Source organism: Suricata suricatta, chromosome 17 (genome assembly GCF_006229205.1).
Source record: "Suricata suricatta isolate VVHF042 chromosome 17, meerkat_22Aug2017_6uvM2_HiC, whole genome shotgun sequence".
Classification (NCBI taxonomy): domain Eukaryota; kingdom Metazoa; phylum Chordata; class Mammalia; order Carnivora; family Herpestidae; genus Suricata; species Suricata suricatta.
Genome location: NC_043716.1, coordinates 4,454,330 through 4,480,521, shown reverse-complemented (window position 1 = coordinate 4,480,521; position 26,192 = coordinate 4,454,330). Strand labels below are relative to the sequence as shown.

Below are 26,192 nucleotides of genomic sequence, written 5' to 3'. Positions count from 1 at the left end.
GCCCAAGCACTCATCAGCGGTCCGTCTGTCCCGTGGCCCTGGGAGGCCGGCTCCGTCAGTCTGTGTCTCTGCTCCATCCATAACTACAGACGACTGAACTCATAATCTCACTTGCAGGTTCAAGCGCCCGTTTCCGAGTCTTCCAGGGACAGATGACTGTGTGCCGCCCGGGCACTGGCGGGTTCCAGCCGAGAAGCCAGTCCCCTCACCCGGCACCGGTGGCTCCTGCTGCTTTCCTGCTGCTGTCACTGCTCTGGCAGCTGGGGGACAGCCCGGCAGGACGGAGGCCAGTGCAGCTGCCCCCTCTGCAGCAGCCAGAGGACAGGCCCCTGCCCCCACCCACGTGGTGTCCTCTCCACAGCCTGGCAGCGCTGCAATGAGAAAGGAAGGCGGAGCATCTCCCCAGGCAGAGCTCTCTGGGATCCTGGATCCACTCACACTTATATTTCTCAGGGCACCTGGGCGGCTAAGTCAGTTGAGCGTCCGACTCTTGACTTTGGCTCAGGTCATGATCTCACGGTTCCTGAGACCGAGCCACGAGCTGGACTCTGCGCTGACAGCGCGGAACTTGCTTGGGATTCTCTCTCTCTCTCCATCACTCTCTGCACTCCCCCACTCATGCTCTCTTTCTCTCTCAAGAGAAATAAATAAAGTTTAAGAAAAAAACTTATTCCTCATGACTTTTCAGGCTCAGCCTTCTCTTCCCTGTCTTTGCATAACACGGGACTTCAAGCATCGGCTTGACTACTGAATCGTGGTTTTACAAGTCACCACTCTGTGTCACGGGGGACGAAAGCCCACCTCACACAGGCTTATGTGGCAAGAGGGGACTCAGCTAACAAACCTGAAGGGTGGAGAGGCAGCTCCCGGCATTTGATGTGGCTGGTTTTAGGGCCTCAAGTGGCGCCATCACATACCGGCCTTCTTCACCCCCGACCTCGGGCTCCTCTGCGTGATCCCCCCGGCAGCTCCAGCGCACATGCCACCAGCCCCACACGGCCGGCAAAAGTAAAAGTCTGGGTTACCAGAATTGGCACATATTTGGGATACACGTGTACTAAAAAATGATCCCTCGTCGATCTGAAATTCTAACGTAACTAAGCATTCTGTCTTTCATCTGGTGACCCCAGTCCAGCACAGGTCCAGGACCGAAGCTGGCCATCTGGGATCACGCACCATCCCAGACCTGGTCGCTGCGGTCAAGGGGATGGGTTATGCCACATGGCAGGCCGGGGTCGCCTCCCTAGCTCTGGAAAGGGGGCTGCATGGCCGGCCCTCCGAGCGTGCATGCCCCAGTGGTGGGACGTGGGTCCCGCCCCGCATAACTGGGGTGCTAACCATAGAAGGAGGGGAACGAGCCGTGCACAGGTGAAAACGACAGGTGTCCGCACAGTGACCCTGAAGGACCCAGATACAGTGAAAATCGTAAAACGCCCCAGTGTTTCCCACGCTAGTCTTTTCTTGCCACACACACCTATTTGGTCGGCAGGTAGTACAACCAGTTCCCGTATGTGTTTGCCGGGGTTTCCAAAACAGCGTAGCCCAGACCGTGGAGCTTCAACAGCAGACATCCATTTTCTGCCGATAATTCTGGACCCCGAAGTCCAAGGTCAAGGTGCGAACAGCGCTGGCTTCTTCCGAGGCCTCCCTCTGGGGCTCCTAGATGGCTGTCTTCTCACTGTGTCCTCACGGGGTCTTCCCTGTGTGTGTGTTTCTGTGTCCTTGTCTCCTCTTCCTAGAAGCACACCAGTCATGGGGGTACCCCAGTGGCTCAGTCAGTTGAGCGTCCGTCTCCTGATTTTGGCTGAGGTCATGATCTCACAATTCTCGAGATCTTGAGATGAAGAGCCCATGTGGGGCTCTGTGCCGGTGGCGCGGAGCCTGCTTGGGATTTTCTCTTTCCTTCTCTCTCTGCCCCTCCCCTGCTCTCTCTCTAAATAAATGAACATTAAAAAAAAAAAAGGACACCAGTCCTGTTAGATTAGGGCCCACCCTAGTGACCTCATTTTAACTTAATTACCTCTTTTCAGACCCTGTCTCCTGTGAAAGGTAAACTAAAACGGAGTCACTGATGCCGAGCGGCTTCACAAGGAGACCATAGGAAGGTGGTCCTCGGCCACATCCTCATTGGGCAGGACTTCTGAACCGGGCCACACCACACATGTCCCAGGGACTCTGCACGGACACCTAGAGCAGGAACGACTCCTGCTCAGTAGCAGCCTTGGTGACCAACTAAGTCCAGGCACCACTGGTTTTCTGCCGCTAACACCGATCAAAGTCCTTTGTGAGCGACACACACAAGCATTCCGCGGTGTCTTCAGAAACCCGGCTCATGCTCCCTAGTGGGACACAATCTGGGCCACTGCCCAAATCTGTGCCCTCTCCCCCAAACTGCAATGCTGAGACCTCCAAGTAAATGCTTTCCCTTTATTTCCGTTCTGCCTCCTTTCTAGTCAACACGGCTTCAAACACGGCCACGTTCTGAAGTACTGGGTGTTGGGACTGATGTATGAATGGACAGGGGGTGCAATTCAGCCTAAAACACTACCCTCTAGTTTTCCGGTTTCCTTTTTGTTTTTTTAGGAAAAAATGTTAATGTTCATTTTTGACAGAGAGAGAAAGAGAGAGCATGAGCTGGGGAGGGGCAGAGAGAGAGGGAGACACAGAACCTGAAGCACCTCCAGGCTCCGTGCTGTCAGCAGAGAGCTCGATGCAGGGCCTGGACTCACAAACCGAGACATCATGACCTACGCTGAAGTCGGGAGCTTAACCGATGGAGCCACCCAGGCGCCCCTTTTTTTCAGATAAGGAATAGGACAGTGAGGGTGGTGAGGACTTGGTCCCGGGTCCCAGGGCTGTTAGGGGCTGGAACTCACGAAGGAGCCAAGCCCTCTGCTTGGCTATCCCAAAAGTGCAGCCTTTGTTTCTATGCGTGCCCCTCCACGCCCAGCCCCCAGCCACAGACTCCCTACACCAAGAACACCCTGAACATCTACCCTCAGGGTCCCAGCACTAGACAAGGGGCCAGGCACCCACCAGTAATGACACTGAGGAAAAGAAACTCCTAAAGCATTTTAGGATTTAGAGCTACAAGAAGAGGACAGATTGGAAGTGATGAAGTGATTAGGATGCCTTAGAACAGCAAAAATGATGAGGCCTATGGAAGTGTAAATGAGCCTGGGAGGACTAATCAGAGGGTAAATTACAAACAACAACAACAACAAAGACTGTAAAACAAGCGAAGGGAGAACAGTGAATATTTCAGTGTCTTTAGTTCATAAGAAATTCATGAGCCATGCGCGTGGAAATTTTGTTGGTTTTGGTGGTGGGAAAGAATTGTAAATATGTATAATATGTAAATACCTCTTATAATACAAGTCCATGAAGATAAATGAGGCTGTCTTCAGAAAAGCTGCGAGCTGTGTAAGATGCGTCACTAAGAAATTACCATACTGCTTACAGGGCACTCAAAGTTCCTAGAGCTTTGGAAAGAAATGCATAAATACTAATCAGAAAATGAGCAGAGACGCTGCGCCTCTTTCTCCCTCTGCCCCCCACTCCCCGTTCTCTTTCAGCGCAGTTGGACCCACAGGGATCAGAAAAGACCTCCTTCCACCACCCAGGAGCTGCGCTGACTCCCAGCTACCTCCGTTTTGACCTCAACCATCCTAACTGATGAAGTTCTTTACTGCTCATCCCTTTTCTCTGTCAAAAAACCCTGCGGGCAGTGAGTCCCCAGATGGGGATCGAACCACCCTCTCAAGCCATAAGGACCTTCCAGAGCCAGCAAGCCCCAGCATGACCCGCCCCAAGGCAGCGATCCACCTGGCCTGCACTGCCACCTGCTGGCACACACCGACCTTCTGTAAACACATTTTCCTTCTGTAAACCCAGAAGTTTGTCTGGGACTTTAGAGACAGTGCTTGAGATGCTGATCCGCTCTTTTTCCGATGTTGGCTTCACTGAAACAAATCCTTTCTTGTTTGCCCACCACTGGTCGCCCTGCCTTTGGATTTTGTCAGTGGCAAGTGACGCAATTCGGTCTGTGTGGGGCTCCCAGAGCCAGGTGCGATCTTGGACAAGTCATCTAGTCCTTCTGAGACCGGCTTGCCCCTTCTGTGAAATGGGAACATAGCACCTTCCTTGGCCACGTCTTGGGGAGAGTCTATGGGGGGAGTAGTAAGGCACGAGTAGTGCCATTTCCTTACCCGGCGAGTGGTCGCCAGTGGCCACTCAACACCTGGGGGTCTTTGGGGAAAGAAACTGGCTCTGGACAAGTTGGGGGTCCAGGGAAGTAAGGGCTCCACCCACCGCTGCCTTGCTGCAAGCCCCGCCCTATTCCTCCCCCACCGCCCCGCCCCATCCCCCCCACCCTGCTGCCCCGCCCCTAGGCCTGACACCACGCCCCCGCCACGCCCCTAAACCCAGCCACGCCGCCCCGCCCCGTCCCAAGGCCCGGAGCCGATGGCGCCTGCGGCGGAGCCCTGGGCCCCCGGCCTGTGGAGGGCCTGCAACGGGCTCATGGCTGCCTTCTTCGCGCTGGCGGCCTTGGTGCAGGTCAGCGTCCCGACTCCTGGCGGCGGGCAGGTTCCCGGCACGGGGTGTGGACTGCGGGGGCCGCAGGGTCGGGGCTCACGCCCCGGAGCCCCCGCCCCTGTCCCAATGGAAACCCAGGCTTGGTCCCGTGACCGCCCGCGCGCGTTCCGGAGCGGGGACCCAGCGCGGCTCAGGGCCCGGGAGAACCGTCCGGGGCGCGGGCACCCGTCAGAACCGCTTTGGGACCCCCGATAAGGGCGCTCCTGGCTCTGGGTTTGGCTCCCCGCGGGCAGAGCTCCTGCGCATGTCTTTACCGTGCGGCCCCGCCCCCCGCCAGGCTCGGTCCCACTCTGGGTCCGTGTCCCCGCCGCCAGGCGCTGCGCCTGGCACCTAGCCCAGGCGCGGGGACCGGGACGCGGGGAGGGGCGGGCGGGGTCCGGGAGGGGGGCACGACACGTGTCTGCTAATGCCGGACGTCCTGTCTTCCAGGTGAACGATCCGGACGCTGGACCGTGGGTGGTGAGTATGAGCTGCCGCCTGTGCCCCAAAGACCCGAGGGGCTGTGCGCGAACACGGGCTCACTGCCCACTGCCCCCTCCCGGCTCCGTGGGCAGAAACGCTCAGAAATAATTTCTTTGTAGGCTCTTTTCCCTAAAGTATCGGAGTTCGGGGAAGGGATCAGAGTAGTAATGTGTGTGGAGGAGAGAATTAGAATTTCCCAGAGACATGGGGGCCTTTCGGCACGATTCCCTTTGAATAAAAATGGGCCAACCGAGGACACTTTTCTGAAGACACGGGGTAGACCTCCCAAGGTCACCTGAACCATTCCCCAAGAGTTTCTACCCAGACACTCCAACAAGCATTTGACCAGAAAATGGCAAGCTTGGGGTCTGTGGTTCATCTTATCCGTTGAGTTATATTTATAGAGTAATCCAAGCCTTTAACATCTCCAAAATACATCTAACCAATGCTCCGAGGAGGGAGAGATCATCCACACATTTTCTGAAATATCTGGATTTGGCCCAGTTTCTTTCAAAACGGAGACACAAGACTGTGCCATATCACCCGCCGAGAGGACGTTTGGCTTCGGAGAAATATTAGTGGTGTACAGATTATCAACAAAGTATTTGTAACGTGAAACCCCAACCAGTTTTGTGAGTGCAGAACTCCTGATACTGCTGCTTGTCCACACACACATGCTCTTGCCGCCTCCTCAGCGCTCCGGGCTGTGTCCTGAGTTCCAGACATTATTTCCCTGCAGACAAGTCTCCAGCGCCCAGCTAATGGTGAATTTCCAGAAGACTGCTAGATCTTTCCACATGTATGTCACACTGGGCTTCCACAAACACGCTGAGGTCCTGCCCAGCGTCTTCCCCTCCAAAGCTCCCCTCCTCCTGACTCACCCATTTCTATCAACAGCCAAATCATCATCAGGGTGGTCCTTGCTCCAAACCACATCTCTCGGTCCCTTGCTACCACCTCTGAGAGGCTCTCAGAAAACAAAACCAAAGACAAAGCAATCCAGCAGTGCCCAGTGTAGGTCTGATTGCTTATCTGTACCGTCTCTGTACACTTCCCCTCTCACTTCATGCTTAGATGATGTAACACTCATAGACAGCATGTCCCTGCAGACAAGCCCTCCTGGCCAGGTTAGCCCTCTATCACCTCCCACATGGGCTCCTGTAACGGCTTCCGGTCTTGGAGCTGCCTCTATCTCTTCCGCTTCCCACACATCGCTTCCTGCTTCAGAAACTTCCCTCGTTTCCCCAAGATCCCTGAATTACAACTCTCCGGGTTGGCACTCAATGTCCACCGTGGGATGGCTCCAGCCCAGCCTGCCAGCCTGGTCCTGGAAGCCCCATCCATAATGTTCACTGTGCCTTGCCCCTAGATGCCTGTATGTCATACTCAAGCTTCAAAGTCCATCCCCAATGCTTTGTCACTCAAAGAAATCTCTCTGCCTCTTTCCCCTATGTTCTTAGCATCCTTCCTTTGAACCTTTAACACTGACACATTCTGCTTTACCTTCGAGTTGGTTCTGCACATGCCAGCTCCCCAGGAGAATGGGGAGCTTTCCCATGACTCCCATGACGTCCCATGCTCTCGCCTACAGAACTGGAATACTGAGCTGGACGGCCCACGGGGCTAGGCAGCTAGCTGTGGCCACTCCTGCACTACTTTTCAGAGCATTTTCTTTTGTACAAGGGGGGAAAGGCCACGTAGCGTGGGTGATGCTTGAGGCATTGGGAGGTTAGCATGTCTTGAGACCCAAACTCTGCTCTCTCAGAGCTGAATGAGCCTTTCCTGAAGTGGCCTAGTCTAGGAGGATGGCAGGTGAAACAAGGACCTGGCCTGGGAAGCACCATCCCAGCAGACGGTCCTCTGTGCCCAGCGGTTACTGCCAGGACATGCAAATCGTGCAGCCTGAGGGCCACCGAGGTCATCCTTCTGTGCTTCCTCTGAACATCTCTGAAACCGGGCATACTTCTTAACCCACATCATCTCCTCTCGCTTCGCTGACAGGTGGTGTACATGATCCCTGCTGTGCTGACCTTGCTTGTTGGACTTAACCCCCAAGTCACGGGTAGGAGCCCTGGACCCTGCAGGGAGATGCGGCAAGTCAGACTTCATACCATGAGGACAGACTCCCGGGAGAAACGGGGGGCTCCCCAGGCCTTCTCAGTTCCGGTGAAAAGAGGGGCTAATTCTCATCTAGACCATCTGCACCATCTGCAGGCAAATGTCACAAGGACCCGCCCCACCAGGACAGTCTTTTACCAACTTGGAACCCAAGTCGCTTATGCTGATGGCAAGAGGGGTTCTGCGGGTTAGCCCATGAGAGAGAAGGGTGTCGGGCACCACACGGACTTCTACAGCCACCAGGCTGATGGGAAATTGGCAACAACATGCTACGCTTGTATCTCCATAGTCAGGGCCAATCAGTGTCTGTTACAGGTTTACTCCTTACCAATTCTTTTTAAATTTTTTTAAATGTTTTATTTATTTTTTGAGAGAGAGAGAGAGAGAGAGACAGCGTGAGCAGGGGAGGGTCAGAGAGAGAGGAAGACACGGGATTTGAAGAAAGGCTTCAGGCTCTGAGCTGTCAGCACAGAGCCTGATGCAGGACTCAAACCCATGATCCGTGAGATCATGACCTGAGCCGAGGTCGGATGCTTACCCGACTGAGACCCCCAGGCGCCCCCCCTTACCAACTCTTCCACACTCCAGCGCCACTCCTGGAACCACTTTCTTATTGGAACTCATCCAGCACCTGTGTATGTGGCCAGATACTTCATGTAGGGAAACGGTTTATAACATCCATCAAGGTTCTAGGTGTTTCATCAATGCACATCGGTCCCCTAACCTCCCTCTGTCCTGTCGTCATACCGACAGCATTTCTTTCATGCTTGTTTATGTTTCCGCCCCACTAGGTTGTAAGCCCCTTCACAATAGGACCATGTCTAGCCTATCTTTGCCTCAGCCTCGCTGAGATGTCCAGGAGTATGGTTTCATGCTTAATGCTTGTTGAGTGAATGGGCTACAAAATAGAGGCTTTATCATATATTTTGTAAAACTGCTCCTTAGAATGGAAAAAATACATGTGTGTACATATGTGTGTGTGTGTTTACATACATATATATACAACTGTATATGTACATATATATTTTTCATTTCACGTAAGTCTCCCAGCTGAGTATACCTGTAAAGCAGTCTCCTTAAAATAGCTGGCCTCTATTGCCCACCATCTGCCGACTTCAATGCTGGGCAAAGCGCTGCTTGGTCTCCTACAGCCCTAAAAACTCAACAAACCTTTACTTGGACAGTTTTGTACCACAAAACCGTGTCTTATAACAAAAAAATACATATATTCCTCTGTGTCTACTAACATTTTCTTATGAGTAGGGACTGTCGGTCCTGGTACGGTTCCTCACTGTCGTGAAAACCGCTCCTTCCCCACGGGGGCCGCAGAGTTCTCAGAGCCGTAGCATACAGGCCGGCGGTCCCCGGGCGGCTGGGGAAAGCGCATGGCCCCTGGATGCACGGCTCCTCGCACAGGCCAGGAACTCTGGGCCGCATCTGTGAGGTGTGTGAGTTCGGGCTCCGTTAGCTGCAGGCAAGGTTAAAACTCAGCTCGAGCAGGCTATGAGCTCAAACGGAGACGTCCTGGGGTACTCGGCTGAAAAACTCCGGGGTGGTGCCGGCTGCTGGCGCTGGCTCAGAACTTGAACTTCTCAGCACCTCTCAGTTCCACCGCAACTGCACCAACATCGGTCCTGGGCCCCTTGTGGCGGCCCGGCAGGTCAGAGTTCACATCTTCCTGCCCGCTCAGTCCAATAGAAGTTAGAATCTGCTCCGCTCTCTCCACTGACATCTCAGAACTGAGTCGTTGGCCCTGACTTGTCAGCCATCCATCCAGAGCCAAGCCACCATTGCTAAAGGGATGAAATGCGCTGATTAATCAAGCTAAGGTCCAGGTGCCTGCGACACATGGCCAGGGGTGTGGGAAGGGCGGATCCCCAAAGAAAATAAGATAGTCCTCATAAAACGGGGACACACTGGAGAACCACAATAAATGCCCACTTAGGTTTATTATTACTGCTTTAACCTCTATGACATTCCTCCAAACAAAACTTAAAGAAACCCCAGACTTTTTTTTTAACTAGATTCCATGCCCAATGTAGGACTTGAACTCAGGACCCTGAGACCAAGAGCCACATGCTCCACCCACTGAGGCAGCCAGGCAAAGCAGAGCAGGTGCGAAGGGATCATTTTTCTCCGGGGTGATTCCCTGACTGCCTGTATCACAATCTCTATTTTTAGGCAACATCGTCTGGAAGAGTGTCTCTGCAGGGCACATATTCCTGTGTGTCGTGTGGGCTGCCGGCCTGGCGCGCCACCTCTGGCTTCATTCACAACAGAACATCTTGCATGAGGAAGAAGGCAGGTGAGCAGCGACTTTTGCTCTTTGGAAGGGGTGGGGCAAAGCTGGGAAATCTGTCCCTCCACAGCCCCAGATCTGGGCGCCCTCAGCCACAGCAGCAGGAACAGGGAAGGTAGCGCCTCCCTGGGAGGAGCCTGGAGGAGCTGAGGGAACGATGGAGCCAGGAGTCACACCCAGCACCACGCACCACGTCCCGCAATCACTGCCGAGGCAGGCGGCGCACAGGTCAGGCAGCTGACCTTGGCTCCCTTACAGTGAACCAGCCAAGGAAGCCATACGGTTAATAATCTGGTCTGACAAGGCAAAAACCCCATCAGAATTCTGACTCACTTCTGGTTCCGGCCAAAATCTTACCTACAAGTGTGATCGGCCGCCTCAGAGGTCAGTATTTAAGTCAGCCTCTGTCAGCCTTGCCCTGCTAAGTCTCCGCTCATCTCCCATTGTCAAGACCATCTGATCCGATCTTATCACCTCTTCCTTTGTTTCCTTTGCCACCCTTGACTCCCTGGCCTCCGCATAGCCCCCTTCCCTTCCTGTCCATCCCACTGTTATCACCTGCTAACACCAAGAGTTAGAGACCTAGAAGTTAGTCATCCCTGATGGGGTGCTTCTTTGTCATAGGCCCTAATCCTTGGAAAACCGGAGAGCCAATCAGGTAGCTGAATCACCTCTACCAGCTTCAGGCCCATGAGCTACTTCTGGTAACTTAAGGAATTCAGGCCCATGGAATTCAGGCCCATGAGCTACGTTCAGTAACTTCCGGAGTTCAGGCCCATGAGCTACTTCCGGTAACTTTGGAGGTCAGGCCCATGAGCTACTTCTGGCTTCCAGTGGTACCACGGCCAACTACGACCATCTTCTACTTTATGTAAGAGATGTGTACTTTTAACACATGTTTCTAGAACCATTTTCCACCAAATCATTAGTTGCCTCACACTACAAATCATTCCTCTCCACTGCGATGTGACCCAGTCTCCTGCAGCACGTGCTCGGTTACTTACTGATCTGCATTCATCCTGGCTGACGCTAACCCCTCTAACAGTATAACAGTGACACCTGTATGATAGATCTAGGATCGTTTCCTTGGTGGCACTCTATTCCTCCCAGTGACCTGAAGTAAGTGATTTACATGTGGTGGTTTGTTTTGTCGTGATTGTTCAGTTAGAAGCTGAGGAGCAGTGATGGAGCTCACACCTGCCTCATAAGATGAAACTCGTGTTCATATAAGGCTTTATACTAAGGCTTTTACTAAGAAGTACTTGATGACTCATGGTCAGACCTGGAAACATTCTGTAGATGCTACACACCTCGGAGGAAGGTCATCCAGTAGCAGAAGCTAGTGGTCATGGAAAGGGACAGTATGCAGATCACTTGCAGCTACTTCAAAAATCTGAACTGTGTGCTGTTTTACAGGGAGCTGTTTGGTCTGGTGATTATCACAGCATGGATGAGCCTATGCCACAGTTCATCAAAGTAAGTTTTCAACTCGTTAGCTGAAATCAGATGTCTCGGGGGCGGCTGAGCGTCTCAGCTGGTGGAGCATCCAACTCTTGATTCTGGCTCAGGAGATGATCTCAAGGTTCGTGGATCGAGCCCCGCGTCAGGCTCTGTGCAGACAGTGTGCAGCCCGCTTAGAATTCTCGCTCTCCCTCTCTCTTTTCCCCACCCCCACTCAGGTACCATCTCTCTCTCTCTCAAAATAAATTAACTTTCATAAACAGCCAGTCCAGCTCGATTATAGATCTAATGTGAGAAACAAAACAGTAAGAGTTCTAGAGGAGATAAGCCCGAATCTCCAAGACTTTGGGGAGGAAAAGTTTTCTTAAACAGGATATAGAAATCATTAGGAAAAGATCAATTTTAACACTGTCTAATTAATCGGATGTCTTAAAAGACATCATTATAGGAGTGGGAAACGCTATTTGCAACATATATAAACAACAAAGATGGGCATTAAAAGTGAAGAACTCCTGAGATGCCTGGGTGGCTCGATCGGTTGAGCATCCGACTTCGGTTCAGGTCATGATCTCATGGGTTGGTGGGTTCGAGCCCCACATGGGGCTCTGTGCTGACAGCTAGGAGCCTGGAGCCTGCTGTGTCTCTTTCTCCCTCCCCACCTCACGCGCGCTCACTCATTCTCTCGCTCTCTTTCTCGCTCTCTTTCTCTCATAAATAAGCATTTTTTAAAAAGGTAAAAAAGGAAAAGAAAGAAGGAAGAACTCCTACAAAGCAATAAGCTATAGTCCAATAAAAAGTAAGAAAAAAGTCCTATAAAAACGTGTTCACCAAAGTCAACCTTTATACTGGTTTCCAAAGCAGCCCGTAAATGTTACCGGATTTTCAGACAGTCATTCCTGTGTCTCTGCAGGGGCCCAGCTGGTGGAAGGGCCCAGCTGGCCGCAGCCGTGGCGATCGCTCTCTTCCCAGTCATCTCCTGGGCCTGCATCTACGTCAACAAGGAGATGCGTTCCTCCTGGCCAGCTCACTGCAGGACAGTACTTTAAGCGAAGCCAAAAATCCCATTCTTAAAATGAGCATTGTCAATCAAGTTTTTATAAACACGGCTGTAAGAAGCCAATTTCCTAGGAACTTCCGGTCATTTGAGCTAATATTAGAGGTGATTTTTAAAAAAGATGCTAAGAACTTTCTCAGGGTGCCTACAGTACAGCCCAGGGCTGTATGGGACTGCTAAGAGAGGGGTCTGACATTCGACCGGGTCCCCGTGTAATCAAGGCCGCAGAACAAACCTTAAGAAATACAAATTCTGACTCAGCTTACCCCGGTCTGTATGACTTGGGCACATGCATAAACCTCCTGGCGGAGATTTCTTCGTCCATAACCTAGGATTAAAAGCAGATCTCCTGCTCACGTATGCAGCTGCAGGGATTAAAGTGGATAACACGAGAGCCTCCATAAACAGCGAGTGCTTGGAAGGCCTCCCGGCGATTAAAACAGAGGACAGCAGGCTTTGGATGGAATGACAGAAACGGGGGTCCAAGAGAGGGCTGTGGCCCTGAGCTGAACTCACTGGCCCCGACCCGTGCAGGGCGGTGAGCTCGATGATGCCCGATGAACGAGCACATCTTGGAAAGAAAGGAGAGTTGGGCAGAATAAGGAAATTGGGACCAAAAGGAAACAGGGAACATTAACTCCACTGTAAATGAAAAATACAACCAACATCAACACACATTTTTTTTTAAGGAATGTCAAAGGTACCCCTGGGGAGAAGACCATCTCGGAGCTGCACTCTCCAACATGGGGACTTACATTACCGTAACCGTGGTGCACGGGGAACACGTGACACAGTGACATGACCGCAGGGCGTGCACCCGTGACACGGTGACAAGTCATACCAACATAACGTGCCGACATAACTGTGCCGTGGAGCCCTGAGCACCTGAAATGTGGCTTCGCTGAGGAAGTGAAATTCTACATTTTTCACTCTAATTTTATAATCTGTCGATTCAATTATTAGAAAGCTTAGGAATGTGTCTGCAACGCTTGTCTCAAGTGCATTTGGAACAACGTGCAGAGGCGAACCTGCTTCTTTAACTGTATGTTTGACATCTAAATATCTACCCAGTATTAATGAAAATGTGGTGTCCCGATGGATGGGTTGTTAGTGTAAAATACACACTGGATTTGAAAGATTTACAAAAAGAATATAAAATATTTTCATGCTGATTACATGTTGAAATAGTTTAGCTATATTTGCGTTAATATAAAATATATTATTAAAATTTGTTATGTTTCTATTTACTTTTTGAAGTAAATTAAATTAACTGCTTTTAAATGACTTTTGTGGCTCTGCTGTACTTCTGTTGGGTGGCAGTGTTTTAGGGTTAGTGTCAAACTCTGAAGTCAAGATACCGTTTCACAAGATCTAGGAAATATTTCACTCCAAAAAATATTAGGAGCTCCTGGGGGGCTCAGTCAGTTAAGCGTCCAGATCCAGCTCAGGTCGTGATCTCACAGTTCGTGGGTTCAAGCCCCACGTTGGGTTCTGTGCCGACGGCTAGCTCAAAGCCCAGACCCTGCTTTGTATACTGTGTCTCCCTCTCTCTCTGACCCTCCCCTACTCACGCGGTCTCTCTGTCTCTCAAAAATGAATAAAAAGCATAAAAAAATGTTTTTAAGTATTAGTACCAGTCATGTATCAGGAGGGAAGAAGTAAGTCTGGCCATTTGTCGACTTTCTGGTCATTTAGTACGGTATTAAGGATGCTATAAATACTCGTTCTGGAGGTACGTGTTTTGTGCTGGGTTTACACAGCAGTCACCGGACAGGCAGGATTCTCTATCAAGATTCAGATGAGGGAAAAGGGAAAAAGAAAACCTTGTCAGTTTTAAGCAGTGAATGTAAAATGTATTTGATGCGTCGGTAAAACGCACATAAAGGATCTCAGTGCTCCAGTGCGCGCTTAGCTCAACGGAGACTTCCGGTTCTTATAGCTCTTTTGATGAGACCACAAGTCACACACGGAGAAACGGACTTATTTGCGAGTGCTGCGCAGGATCCACCCATCCTCCAGGAAAGGCCTGGCTCCATGCTGGAAGGGCCGCAGTGTTCCAGATTGAAGGAAAAAACAAAGTGAGGTTCAAAATACACTTACTGTGTCTGTGGCCCCCGTGTCGCTATGAATTCTGCAAATACACGTGGCTCGTTTGAGATCTGAGCACAGGAAACTGTTGGCAGGAGCGCTGCCTTCGCAGAGGGGTTTTTATTACTGAGACTTTTAAACTGTTTCCCCGCTGAATTTATGCAAGCTTAACCTTTCTGTATCAGAGCGTCTGCCTTCCCGCCCGTCTTCTCTCTGCCCTCTGGACCCGTCCCCGTCAGCCCCCCCTCCTGCCAGGACTGAGAGGCACCTGTAACCACACTTCCCCAGCTCGGAAACCAGAAGGCGCCTCGCTGTCTGACCAGCTCACTTCTAACTCTGGGCTCATCATTCAAGGCTCCACAACACAGCCCTCACTGGCCCTCAGCCTGCGCTATTTCTTGTCACAACCCAGGCGCCTTTCGGTGAGTCTTGACAGCACTATTTGCCACTCAACTCAACGTGCCCTTCAGCCTCCGCTGATGCCCTGCTGCCTGACACCCATCAAGGCCCTCTTCCTCCTGCAAGTCCTCCCTAATGCCACTGAACAAGAGTGAACTCCCCTCCAGGTTCCCAGGCCTTTCTTCCCACATTTGTGTCTACGGATGGTGAAGGTGGTGAATGCAGAGAGCGCATTAGCCACCCCTCTGGTGGGCCAAGTAACAGCCCCAAAGATGGCCGGTCCTACCTCCCAGAACCTGGGACCGCTACCTTGTATCACAAAATAGACTTTGCACATGCGATTTAGTTAGGGATGCAATTAGCCAGGCGGTGGCTCCATGGACTCACAGCTGTGATACGAGGAGGGAGGCGGGGGGAGGCCTGAAGGGGCCATGCTGGCGGCTCTGAAGATGGACGTTCTAGAAGCTGGGATACAGACGGGGCCGCAGAGGCCCCTGGGGGGACGTGGCCCTGACCACACCCTGAACTCGGCCCAGGGAAGATGGTTTCAGACTTCTGAGCTCCAGAACGGCCACATGCAGGCAGCGGCCACAGAGCACGGTATGCCTCTTCGCCCCCGGAGCCCAGGCAGCCCTGGCACGGGTGTGTCCCCTCCTGATGTGCCTGCAGGCCCCGACTCAGACTTCCTCCACGCGTCAACCGTCCGTCTGCCGAGTCAGTGTTTCCACAGAGAAGCCTTAGTACATGGGACAGCCGGGTTAACAGAGCCCCACCTGTCACCCCTGCAGTCTCCCGCGGCCCTCGCTGCCGCCCGGGACCACAGCGGCAGGTGCGCGGCCACGCAGGTCCTTGGTCCTGCCCTGCTCAGAATCCCCAGGGGCCTGCGGGACTTCGCTGGAGCCCTTCTCACGGCGCCGCGAGGGAGGGCCCACACGCTCACCCGCCGAACTACTGACTTGTGGTTTGCAGGCCAGGAGCACAAGCCAGTAACCACACGAACGCACTGGGTTTCTGAGCAAAAAACGTCCAAAGCTCGTGCCCACAGGATACACCGAGAAGAGTTTACCTGAGCTTACTTTATTGTCTTGTTACGAATCTCAAGTTACAAAGTTAATATATGAGTACATCCTCCACATCCTCCTGGGTAAAACAAACAAACCAAAGGCCTGATTTCAGAATAGGCCTGAAGTCTGCCCTGAGGCCTCACCCCCCTCAGTCTCTGCCCCGGCTTATTCACGCCGCCCTCATTCATTCTGTGTCCAGCTCTCAGCCCTGGATCTATTACCCGAAAGTGACATTTCAGAGCATCTCGTGGGCTGATGCACACGGCGGCCACAAATACATTGTGCGATGTGAACAGAATACTAAACGGGGGACTGAAGGCTCGGGGGAGAGGCACCAACACGCAGGGCGAAGCCAGTCTCTTTGTTTAAAGGTGAAACGAGAGAAACGAGACTAAACCGGGAAAGCGTTCCCCGCCTTGTAATTCATAGTTCTGTCTGGAACCCTGCCCCTCCCTTTCAGCAGCATCTTGTCAGGGTAGACGTAAACGGTGCCGAAAGCCTGGCTGTCCGGCGCCGTCTCTATCACCCCCTCTAGGTTGATGTGGTGCACACCACAGGGGTCCTCAGAGTAGCCACCGTCGTGAGTGTGGCCGGCGAAGAAACACACCACACACTCGTGGGACCAGATCACGGCCAGGGCATCTCTGTAATTCCAGGCCAGGCACACACTGTCGGAGGCCTCTGGGTAAATGGGGACATGGCCTGTCAGTTAAAGAGAAGAAGAGTTAGGAGCCAATCAGGAAATGTCTCTTTCATCAAAATAAACGACTAAAAGCTAGTTCTCAGGGGAAAGCAAAAGCGTACTGCTGCGGGCAGACTAAGCCCAGACAGAAGCCACGCACACGAAGCACTGGCTGACCCACACCGCATCTCTGCAGACGGGGCCGGAACCGCGGAGCCCCTACGGCCCACGAACACCGAGAGACACTGAGGCAGACGCTGTGCCGGGATCCAGTCTCACCGGTCTCCTTAGACACGAGCGCTGGAGACGTAGAGAGAGGGGCTCCTAGATGTAAGGGCGGTTTCGGGAGGAGCCAGTGGGTTCTATGTCATTTACACATGAGATCCAGGCAGCCAGAGCCAAGTAACAGAGGCGGGAAGCGAGGGGAAGCAGGGCCTATCTGTCCGGGTCCCACGGCAGTGCCTGGAGGAGGGCCCCGAGAATCCCGAGCTCCCCCGGCCGAGACGCACGTGGGGCCACGGCACCTTCGCTCTGCGGCGCGGGCACAGCAGCGCCCTCAGCTTCACTTCTCCCCCGCACATCACTTTCCTTTTTGTTCCTGCAAATTGTTATTTTTATTCTGACATTTATTCTGGATTTTTATTCTGGTTTGCATCTATTAGCTTGTAATGCAGTGTTAACAGCCCCCTAAAGAAAGAAAAAAAAGGCATTCCAAGAATTTACGCGTCTGCATGTGCACAACACACACCTGCTCCGGAGGCCGAGCTAAGGGCTCAGGGCCCAGACGGGCCGCACGCCTCACGTGACGTCCCTGCGGCCCTGGGCTGCCGGAACCTCCGCATCCTCTTCGGCCTCCTCCCAGCTCCACGGATGTTTCCAGAGCTTGCCCTCCTCACCCCTCCCCGGGAGCACCCAGATGCCGGGTCCCTGGGCTCCACTCCTCTACCTGCACCTGGCACGCAGGAATCCACTCCGAGGGCCATGGGCACTCTTCCAGGCCCTGCCCAGGCTCGCCCACCTCACCTGCCTCAGCATCCCCAGTGAGGTCTACCAGCCTCGGAAACTTCACATTTCCAAACCCCAGTTGCTAAATTCTCCACCCAAAACCCCCTCCCACTGCGGGCTTCCCTCGGGATTGCAGCCCACAGCCCGAGTGCATGGCCAAATGACCTCAGTACCCGAAATCCAAGCGGAAGGGCACAGTAAAACCAAGGGAAATTCCTATCAGCCATTCTAACTCTGCACAGAGAACCTGGCACGCTCAGTTGCAAAAGGCTTGCTCCCTGGTTTCTCAGCTCACAGTAAGAGGGGGAAACGAAGAGACAGCTAATGGAGACCGGTGCCCTGAAGTAAAGAACATGGGGAAAGGCAGGATGGGGCGGGAAAGGACGGGGGACGGACTCTAGATCCTGCCAAGTTCATGCGCTGCTGAAAGGGCCACGTTACTTTCTTTCTGTTTCCTGGTCTTTGAAACTGGCAGGTTGGACGGTACGACCTCTAGGTCCCTCTCCACTCCAGTGTCCTCTGAAGTGACAAGCCCGGCCTGGCAGCGGGAAGCTGGACAGACACAAGTCAAGAATGAGACCAGCTACTGAAGAGTCAGGGAGTGTCACACCACCAATGCTCCCGGGGCACCTGGGGTGCCTTCCGAGCCTGGAGAACACTTGACCTAACGGCAGCCCCAACACCCCTACTCCTCCTACGTGTTTTCCCACCTCCGTGCAAGGTCACCGAGTAAAACTACATTTAGAGACGCGTGCTGCCACATGGTCGACTGTCAGAGCCGCCTGCCGTTCTCAGGGGGGTGTGGGTCCATGAGTCCATGTGACACAGCACTCAGAACACCAGTTTGTGGGTTCCGCATTCACCCAGGGGCCCGCGGCTCACGCCGGCACCCAGGGGCCTGCAGCTCACGCCGGCACCCATGTGCGGATGGCATTGCATCCTGGGGACCCCGAGCACGGGCTCCTCAGCCGTTACGCCGCATCAATTCTACAGCAAGGATCGAACCCCAGACCTCAGGCCGAGGACAGGAGCCATGCCGCAAACCCAGGGCCAGTTCTCCAGTGCATGCGCACACCTGCTGCGAAGTGCACGCAGCGCCCCCAGGTTCCTAGAACACGCAGGGGGAGTGAGTCTGGAAAAGACGATTCTGAACGAAGTCGCCTAACCCTCGTCTCACAATGACGTGGCAGCCACAACCCTGGCAGGGACGTCCTCACCGCCAGGTGCCTCTCACGCCGACGCCCGTTCCCGGCTTTACTCTCAACTCACGGCAGACACTCTTGTCTGCTGCCTCGGCGCCCGGCTGGCCGAGGTCTGGGGTGGGGCCTGCGCGGAGTTTCACACTCACATGTCACAGCTGACCGTGAACAAAGGTCTGGCCCGCGCGGGTCCACAGATACGCAGGTTTTTACTGCACTGTGAACGTATCTTCTCTTCTGCATGATTTCCTTACCAGTATTTTCTCTTGTATGTTCACGTTCTCTGGGAGGCTCCCAGCCCAGAGGAGGCCGTGTGTCATTTAAGCCTCTCAGGAGCTGCAAGTTACACGTGGGTTTCGACCGTGCAGGGGACGGCGCCCCCTCCCCCACGGCATTCACGAGCGCAGATCCCACTTTGAGGCCCAACCGGCCAACTCCCAGGCACTAACACGTTTCTGCTATTTTACAGTTCTTTCCTGGCTGGGCTGTAAACGCCACTCTTATACTCATGTTCTCAAAAAAAAAAAAAGAAGCATTCATTTCACTGCAAGAGGACATCCCGATAGCACACTGCCCACCCAACGCTCCCGTCCTCCACAACGCGGGTGTGACCAAGTGATTAAAATACTTACTCACAATCACCACCTTTTCCTGGTTGGTGTCAGAGAAGGTGAGAACTTCGTTCAACCAGTTCAGCTGCTCTTGGCTGAAGCCCCCGTTGAACTGGACATACTGGGGCTCCACCAGTCCTGAAATGAATGAGACTGTTAGGCCCACCACATGCCAGGTCTTTCCTCCTTTGGGCATTGAACTTGGCTGAGCTGGGGACACTTGTGCCTTCAGGAATATTCAGGAAACCACAAGGATCCAGGGCGATGCAGGGATGACTCGTGCTGTGCGCCTGCCCTGCCCACCTCACAGGCCTTCTCCTGCATCCTGATGCCCAAGGCTCCCCCCACGGGGCACCATGCCCTCTGTCCCCAGCCCGCCCCCCACCCACACTCCCCAAGGACGACTCCTTCCAGCCGTCCATGTTTGCACTTCCTCGTGCCTCTCTTCAGACAGGCCATCTCCCTGACCACTAAAGCTAAAACGCTATGAAATCCTTTTCTTTTAATGCTCTACGTGATTTTCCTGGTAGGATTCATCACCGTGGAAGTAATTTCATTTGTTTCATTTATCACTGGTCCCGCCCACCTACGCCTCTCTTCCTCCACTCAATCCGTTAAGAGAGGGGATGCCGTCAGCATTGCTCGTGGCTCTGACTAGCGAGCCCTCGGGAAAGGGCTAGAACAGACATCCAGATACCCGTGGGACGCATCTTCAACTGACAACAACCAGGCCACGCGCCACGAGGCTTGTGAGAATCCTGGCCCTGAGCAGCGGCGACGGTATACTTGTACCTTAGTTGTCCATCTTCCTGCTGGATAAAAGGGAGCTGAAGAACTTAAAGACAACGTATTAGATTCTCAGCTCAAAGGAATAATTCACCTTCAGGGCTATTCAATTCTGCGTTTGGGTTGTGAGCCTTCAGTATCTCCAGACACTGCTGGTACTTTGCCGAGGACTCATCCACGCCTAAGACGCTCAGGTCGTAAGCATCCAGCAAGATGAACCGGAACTGGGGGAACGGCACAAAATGGTACGCATAGTAGTTCTCGGAAGGCACGGTCTCCGGATGGCGCACAATCCGGTCTTCCAGAAACTTTGTGTTCAGTTTGGAACGTGTCAGGTAGTCTCTGCTGAAGTTGTAGAACTCGTGGTTCCCCCACGCGTGATGCACGGGCACGCTCAGCGTCTGGAACGCGTCCAGGACGAGCCCCAGCGCCTCCTCGGAGGCATCGTGCTGCGCGTTGTAGCCGTCGATGACGTCGCCCAGCTGCAGCACGCAGCGGGGCGGGCTGCCGGCCGCGTTCCAGTGCTCGATGGCGCCCCGCAGGTGGACCAGGCTGTGTCGGTAGTGCCGCCGCCGGCTCCCCTGGAAGTTGTAGCCGTCCTCCAAGTCCGCGTACTGGACGTCTGCGATGACTCCGAAGGAGAAGAGAGGCTCTGAGGTCTCACTCGGTGGCCCAGGACTGGGCTTAGCATCATCCATCGCCTCCACGCGGACTTCTAAAAAACACACAAATAAAACAAAATAAAGTAAAAAAAAAAAAAGATAACCACATTATAAATAGCTCACTCTTCAAACGTGCTGACGAGAATGGGAAGGCGGAGGTTAAGAGTTGAGCCTCCAGGCAGCACGACAGACAGAAGTGCGTGGGCCGTAAAGTCGAATGGGCTTGGGTCCAGAATGCCACGTCCCTGAAACGGTTCCACTCTCTCATCACAACACACGATCGCCTCTATTCCTCCCAAGAGTAACAATCTACCAAAGGGCATTCTACCTCCAGGAAAGCCAAACTCACATCTGACGGAACCTGTCACTCCCCACACAGACCAGCTCAGTACGTTCTTCCACCAACACCCAACAATTCTATCAAAACGTCAGGATTCTCTTTTCCAGAAGGTTATGTATTACACTCATGCACTGCACTTGATACGTTAGAGGCTGGATCCTTTCTCTTCTTTGGTGGCTACATCCCCCAAAATAACTTTCACGTGTTTTACATCTGGAATAACAGGGAGAGGAAATAAAGATATGAGAGGAATCATTTTAAACAAACAAAATCCAGCACAAAAACCGTAATATTGATGTGACTATCTCCACTTCTGAGAAAGCTTCCTGGCTCTTCAATAGTTAGGTTCTAATTTGAACCAGCTCTTTTTAGCCTGAATATTAAGTAGCCCGTCCCCTCAACCAAAACGGAAACTACATAATCTTTTCTTCTCACAGGTGATCTGTGCCCTGTCTCGCTAACCAGGAATAAGGGATTTAGACCTGAAAAGCTATTATTTTATTAGATTGTTTATAATCTAAATTTACAATCATTTCTAATGCCTTAAAAAAGCCAAGAACACTAAATATTAAAATAAAATTCAGGGGCGCCTGGGCGGCTCAGCAGGTTAACCATCTGACTTCGGCTCAGGTCATGATCTCATGGCTTGTGGGTTCGAGCCCTGCATCGGGCTCTGTGCTGACAGCTCAGAGCCTGGAGCCTGCTTCAGATTCTGTATCTCCCTCTCTCTCTGACCCTCCCCCACTTGTGCTCTGTCTCTCTCTGCCTCTCAAAAATAAATTAAATGTAAAAAAAAAATTAAAGTTAAAAGTTTTAATGTGATCATTTGTAAAGTGGATCTCTTAGCGGGAGCTTTTAGTCCCAATCAATCTGATCTTTTCCGGGAGACACCAATTATTTTCGCCTGCCTACCCAGCATTCAGTTCTGTTCGTGTGGTTAACAGCAGCCCCGTCTCTTTAGACACCTGCACAAATCCTCACTCTCAGTGCGCATGGGTGGCCTTCCCCTGCTTGCTGCAGCCGCGTCCCTCTGGTTGGTCAGGGCAGGCCGGTGACCCGGCTCAGGGGCCAGCACCAGCTCTGGGACTGCTGCTGGAGGTGTCTCCCCGGCTACCGCAGCCACGGCGCGAAGCTGACGCGGAGACTGGCGTTGCTGGGGGAGGCCGCCTGAGAAGAGACCGAACCTAGACGGGAACAGATCGGAGCGATGGAAAGAAGTCAAGTCCTGGAAGCATTAGTGGAGCACCTGGACCCCCCTGTCCCCGCTGATCATGTCATTCTATCGGCCATCAAATTCCCCTCTCAGTAAAAGCAAACGGAACGGTCTCCAAGGTCCCGTCAGATACACCTTCCACTGGAATTCAGTTTAGAGAAACTCAAGGGCAAACTAAAATTTGTCAACCTTTTAATGAAAATTAAGCAACATGCACAGAAGCATCAAGGGCCACAGACTTGGAAACAGTAACCACGTTCTGTGGTAGAAAGGAGACAGGCTGGGGTGGGGGGGGTGGCGCCTGGCTGGCTCAGTTGGTTAACCGTCCGACTCTGGATCCCTGGGCCACAAGTTTGAGCCCCGCGTTAGGCTCTGTGCTGGGCGTGAAGCCTGCTTAAGAAAATAAGGCTAAAGATAAGGAACATACCATTTTATGAAATAAGGTATTCTGAAAGACAGAAATGAACATTGATGCTGCAATCTGTTAAGAAAAAGGCATGAAGCAGGGGAGGGACAAGGCCACGTGCGAGGAAGGACCATCAGAGTCAGACGTGAGTCAGGAGGGTCAAAAAGGAAAACCCCAAGCAGACAGGGACTGACGCACCAAACTAATCCAATGTCTTCCATCGTCTGGTCCTACAGGATGCCGGGAGCTCAGACACACTGCTCCTGGTGGACAGAGTGATAACAAACTTAAGACTCCTCCAGGGGGGAGCAGATTACTGAACATGCCAACGGCACCTAAGTGTTTCAAAGTACCCACCATCCTCCAACATACACACACAGCAGTGGGGGAGGAAAGGGTAACTGTTGAAGCCAGTAATGGGTGTGTGTGAGGTTTACTCTACTTTTCCGCATGTTTCTAAATGTCTGTAAGATTTTTTACATGTATTTGTAGAGAAGAGCAAGTCCAGACGAATTAGAAGACCTAAGGAAATAACGTGTGCTCTTGAGAAGAAAGAAAAATCCCAGGTTTTAAGTGAAGTTTGTTCTGAAAGTTTGGACTACACACCATTATATGTGACATCACCAAAGTTTTAGTCACCAGGCAGCAGGCAGGCTTCTGAAGGCTCTGGAATTGAAGACCTGGAAGTGAACTACAGTTCCAGTTTTTCCTGGAGCGAAATAACCCTCATCAGCACTTGTGAGATTCAAGTAACTTACACTGCACAGCAAACTACCTTGTAAATCACAAGGTGCTACATGCATGCTATTTTTTAATTATCTATCTGAAAATAGACCTGCCTGGTAAACCTCAAAATAACCAAAATTACTGCAGCTTTTTGTAGAACAATATGGTACAAAACTCTACCAGATTTTCAAAAACTTTATTAGTTAATCCGTACAAAAGCTCCTTCAAATAGTTATGGTGCACGGTACACAGGCAGCATTTTATGAAAACCTCCTTAGGCTTGAATGATCTTTAAGAATAGGAAGAAACAGGGGCGCCTGGGTGGCTCAGTCAGTTAAGCGTCCACCTTCGGCTTAGGTCATGACCTCACAGTTCATGGGTGCGAGCCCCATATCAGACTCTGTACTGACAGCTGAGAGCCTGGAGCCTGCTTCAGATTCTGTGTCTCCCTCTCTCTCTGCCCCTCCCCTGCTTGTGCTTTGTCTTTCTCTCTTTCTCAAAGATAAATAAACATTAAAAAAAATTTTTTTTGAAAAGAACAGGAAGAAACATCTCAAGGATGCTTATTTGTTGGAAACTTGCTAGAAGATAATATGGATAAAACTTCTGCAGTAAGGGGCGCCTGGGTGGCTCAAACAGTTGAGTGTCCGACTTCGGCTCAGGTCATGATCTCATGGTCCATGAGTTCAAGCCCCACATCTGGCTCTGTGCTGACAGCTCAGAGCCTGGAGCCTGCTTCAGACTGTGTCTCCCTTGCTCTCTGCCCTTCCCCCACTCATGCTCTGTCTGTCTATCTGTCTGTCTCTCTCTCTCTCTCTGTCTCTCAAAAATAAATAAACATTAAAAATTTAAAAAAAAAAACTGCAGTAAGACTGGCAGAAGGCTGAAGCTGCATGTCCAAGCCCCTCAAGCATCTGCAACAAACTAGCACATGAAGACGGCCGTTCGCTATTGTCCAAGGAAGACAAAGCAGTGGGCAAACAAGTCTGGATACTAATAAGGAGAGACTGGTGAGGGGAACCACTGCAGTAGAGAGACGCTCAAGGGCTAAGCCAGAAGTCTCTTGGGGAAGCGGCAGGCGGGGTAAGCAGTTTTCATACGCAGAGCTTATGGGATGGGGGTGGGGGGTGGCAGTCTTGGCATTTAAGTGTGCTAAATATTGCAATAACAGGAAAGCTGAGGCTGGAAAGGTTTGTGTCTAGGCACATGGGGCGGGAGTCTGGACCTGAGATAAAGCAAACAAGTTACAGTGCTGGGAGCCACACAAAGTCACGGCCTCGCCGTCCTAGTCAAGACTTACGCCAAGCACAAAATCAGATCAGCCTCGTCACTGCTGACAGAACAAACGTCAGATGATGTTACCCAGGTTTTGTCTTCTATCAAAAACAGTATCGATATTCACAGGGGGAAACTCATTTGCTGGTCTCCATGGTTTAGACGGAGTAATAAGAGTGACCAGTTTACGCTAGAAAACATCTGAGGTGTCTTAACGCTAACGTTTCACGGGTCCCTGAAACCAGGCTTGGGGGTGTGATGGGCAATTCATCTCACGTATGCTTACAAAACACCTACTTTTATTTAATATTACAAATGTAATATGACATAGTTGTAGGGGCGCCTGGGTGGCTCAGTCGGCTGACTTCCGCTCAGGTCATGATCTCACCGTTCCTGAGTGTGATCCCCCTCGCGGAATGGCTACTGCCAGCCCACAGCCTGCTTCGGATTCTCTGTCTCCCTCTCTCTCTGCCCCTCCCCTGCTCACGCTTTGTCTCTCAAAAATAAAACATTAAAAAAAATTTTTTAATTAAAAAAAAACAGTTGTAAAAAATGCCTTGGTAAACAAATTAAGAATAAAACTTTGGCAAAATTTAACAGACCAGCTAAAAATAACGCTGAATTTGAAGCTATATGATCAACATACTTAACTTGCATCAGAGCAATTAAAAAAGATCAATAATAATTTTATATGCTCCTTGCTTGAATGAGCAAGGGGTTTCTGCATCCTTTTGGCAATTTGAGGGAAAACTCCCTGGGCAAATACACAGAAATAAGATTTTTTTTTTTAAGTTCCCCAAGGTCAATTTCAGGACAGAAAATTTTGCTTTGAAAAGGATCTAAAGTGCACCATGACCTTGAAGCGGAACTTCTGGAGAATCCCAGGTGGACCCCGGAATCAAGGGACCTGGGCCATCACCGGGCTCCAGCCTGGCCGTCCTGGGCCGGCGGTGTGGGCTCGCGGACACAGCCCGCCGCTGTCCCCCAGTCACCGGGGCGCGAGCTGTTGGAAGCTCATCGACAAGGCCACGCGGGAGTGTGATCCGAAGTTAAGGAAGAGAATTGGGCACTTTCCTGTGTTTTGCCAACCCAGTGGGGAGGGGAGGCGTTACCAGTGCAAACACGAAGAGATTAAGAAGGCAAAGTGCCTGTGGGCGTGTGTGAGCTGTACCATCGCGAGCACGGGAGGCCCAGGGATGCTCTGCGCCGTGAACGCCAGCTGCACCCGAGGCGACGGTCCCAGGTGAGGACCTGACCCGCCAGGCCGAACCCGGGAACCGAGGCGGGAAGGGGCGTCGGCGAGAGCACCCTGGGACGCGGGGTCGTCCCGGCGGGGTGAGCCAGAGCCGCGGCTCCCAGAGAGGCGACAACGAAAGGGCGCCCGGCACTCGCCACCCCACCCCACCCCACCCCGACCGCCCCTATTCCCTCGGCGCGCGAGTCCCGACAGGTCTGCCTCCACACGAGGGGCGCAGCGCAGTCAGAGCCTGGCGGTTCCGGGCCGGCGTCCGGGCGGGGACAGGGGCTCTCCGGGTGGTGACCGCCACCAGTTCCCCAGCCCCGGCCCGCCGCCCTCCGGCGCCACGAAGCCCCCGCCCAGCCCCGCCTCCAGCCTCAAGGAACCACCTACCCGGCGGCGGCTCCGAGGCCACGGGCTCCCCGGCTACCGGTTCGGCGACCTCGCCACCAACGAGCGGAGCGGAGAGAGCGGCCCCTGCGACTTCCGGAGGAAGTGGAGTCGGCGCC

General features: G+C 52.5%; 2 protein-coding genes across 6 annotated transcripts; one reads left to right on the top strand and one right to left on the bottom strand.

Moving 5' to 3' along the window:
* The first annotated feature begins 4,445 nt into the window (after window positions 1-4,445).
* Window positions 4,446-17,948, top strand: TMEM220 (transmembrane protein 220). Of its 2 annotated transcripts, none has more exons than XM_029927933.1 (6): window positions 4,446-4,557; window positions 5,026-5,055; window positions 7,060-7,120; window positions 9,358-9,481; window positions 10,892-10,951; window positions 17,704-17,948. In XM_029927933.1, the coding sequence occupies exons 1-6, from the start codon at window positions 4,465-4,467 to the stop codon at window positions 17,816-17,818; spliced, it is 483 nt and encodes a 160-aa protein (XP_029783793.1). In that variant the 5' UTR covers window positions 4,446-4,464; the 3' UTR covers window positions 17,819-17,948. The 2 variants fall into 2 exon arrangements, with proteins under 2 accessions (XP_029783793.1, XP_029783792.1); XM_029927932.1 differs by lacking the exon at window positions 17,704-17,948 and adding an exon at window positions 11,847-13,275.
* On the bottom strand, window positions 15,534-26,173 carry ADPRM (ADP-ribose/CDP-alcohol diphosphatase, manganese dependent). Of its 4 annotated transcripts, none has more exons than XM_029927927.1 (6): window positions 26,077-26,148; window positions 21,739-22,010; window positions 20,836-21,039; window positions 19,919-20,539; window positions 19,060-19,176; window positions 15,534-16,243 (listed from the first exon to the last, which is right to left on the bottom strand). In XM_029927927.1, the coding sequence occupies exons 4-6, from the start codon at window positions 20,520-20,522 to the stop codon at window positions 15,933-15,935; spliced, it is 1,032 nt and encodes a 343-aa protein (XP_029783787.1). In that variant the 5' UTR covers window positions 20,523-20,539; window positions 20,836-21,039; window positions 21,739-22,010; window positions 26,077-26,148; the 3' UTR covers window positions 15,534-15,932. The 4 variants fall into 4 exon arrangements, with proteins under 4 accessions (XP_029783787.1, XP_029783788.1, XP_029783789.1 ...); XM_029927928.1 differs by having other exon boundaries at window positions 21,792-22,010; XM_029927929.1 differs by having other exon boundaries at window positions 21,808-22,010.
* Window positions 26,174-26,192: the final 19 nt, after the last annotated feature.

What these genes read in the sequence shown, in the direction of transcription:
- TMEM220 (XM_029927932.1), top strand. Translation starts at nt 4,465, where the DNA reads ATGGCGCCTGCGGCGGAGCCCTGGGCCCCCGGCCTGTGGAGGGCCTGC. An exon ending in ACTTAACCCCCAAGTCACGG is followed by an intron (nt 7,121 to 9,357) that starts GTAGGAGCCCTG and finishes CTCTATTTTTAG; the next exon opens with GCAACATCGTCTGGAAGAGT. An exon ending in CTATGCCACAGTTCATCAAA is followed by an intron (nt 10,952 to 11,846) that starts GTAAGTTTTCAA and finishes GTGTCTCTGCAG; the next exon opens with GGGCCCAGCTGGTGGAAGGG.
- ADPRM (XM_029927926.1), bottom strand. Translation starts at nt 20,522, where the DNA reads ATGGATGATGCTAAGCCCAGTCCTGGGCCACCGAGTGAGACCTCAGAG. An exon ending in AGAATTGAATAGCCCTGAAG is followed by an intron (nt 19,177 to 19,918) that starts GTGAATTATTCC and finishes CATTCATTTCAG; the next exon opens with GACTGGTGGAGCCCCAGTAT. An exon ending in GGAAAAGGTGGTGATTGTGA is followed by an intron (nt 16,244 to 19,059) that starts GTAAGTATTTTA and finishes TTTAACTGACAG; the next exon opens with GCCATGTCCCCATTTACCCA.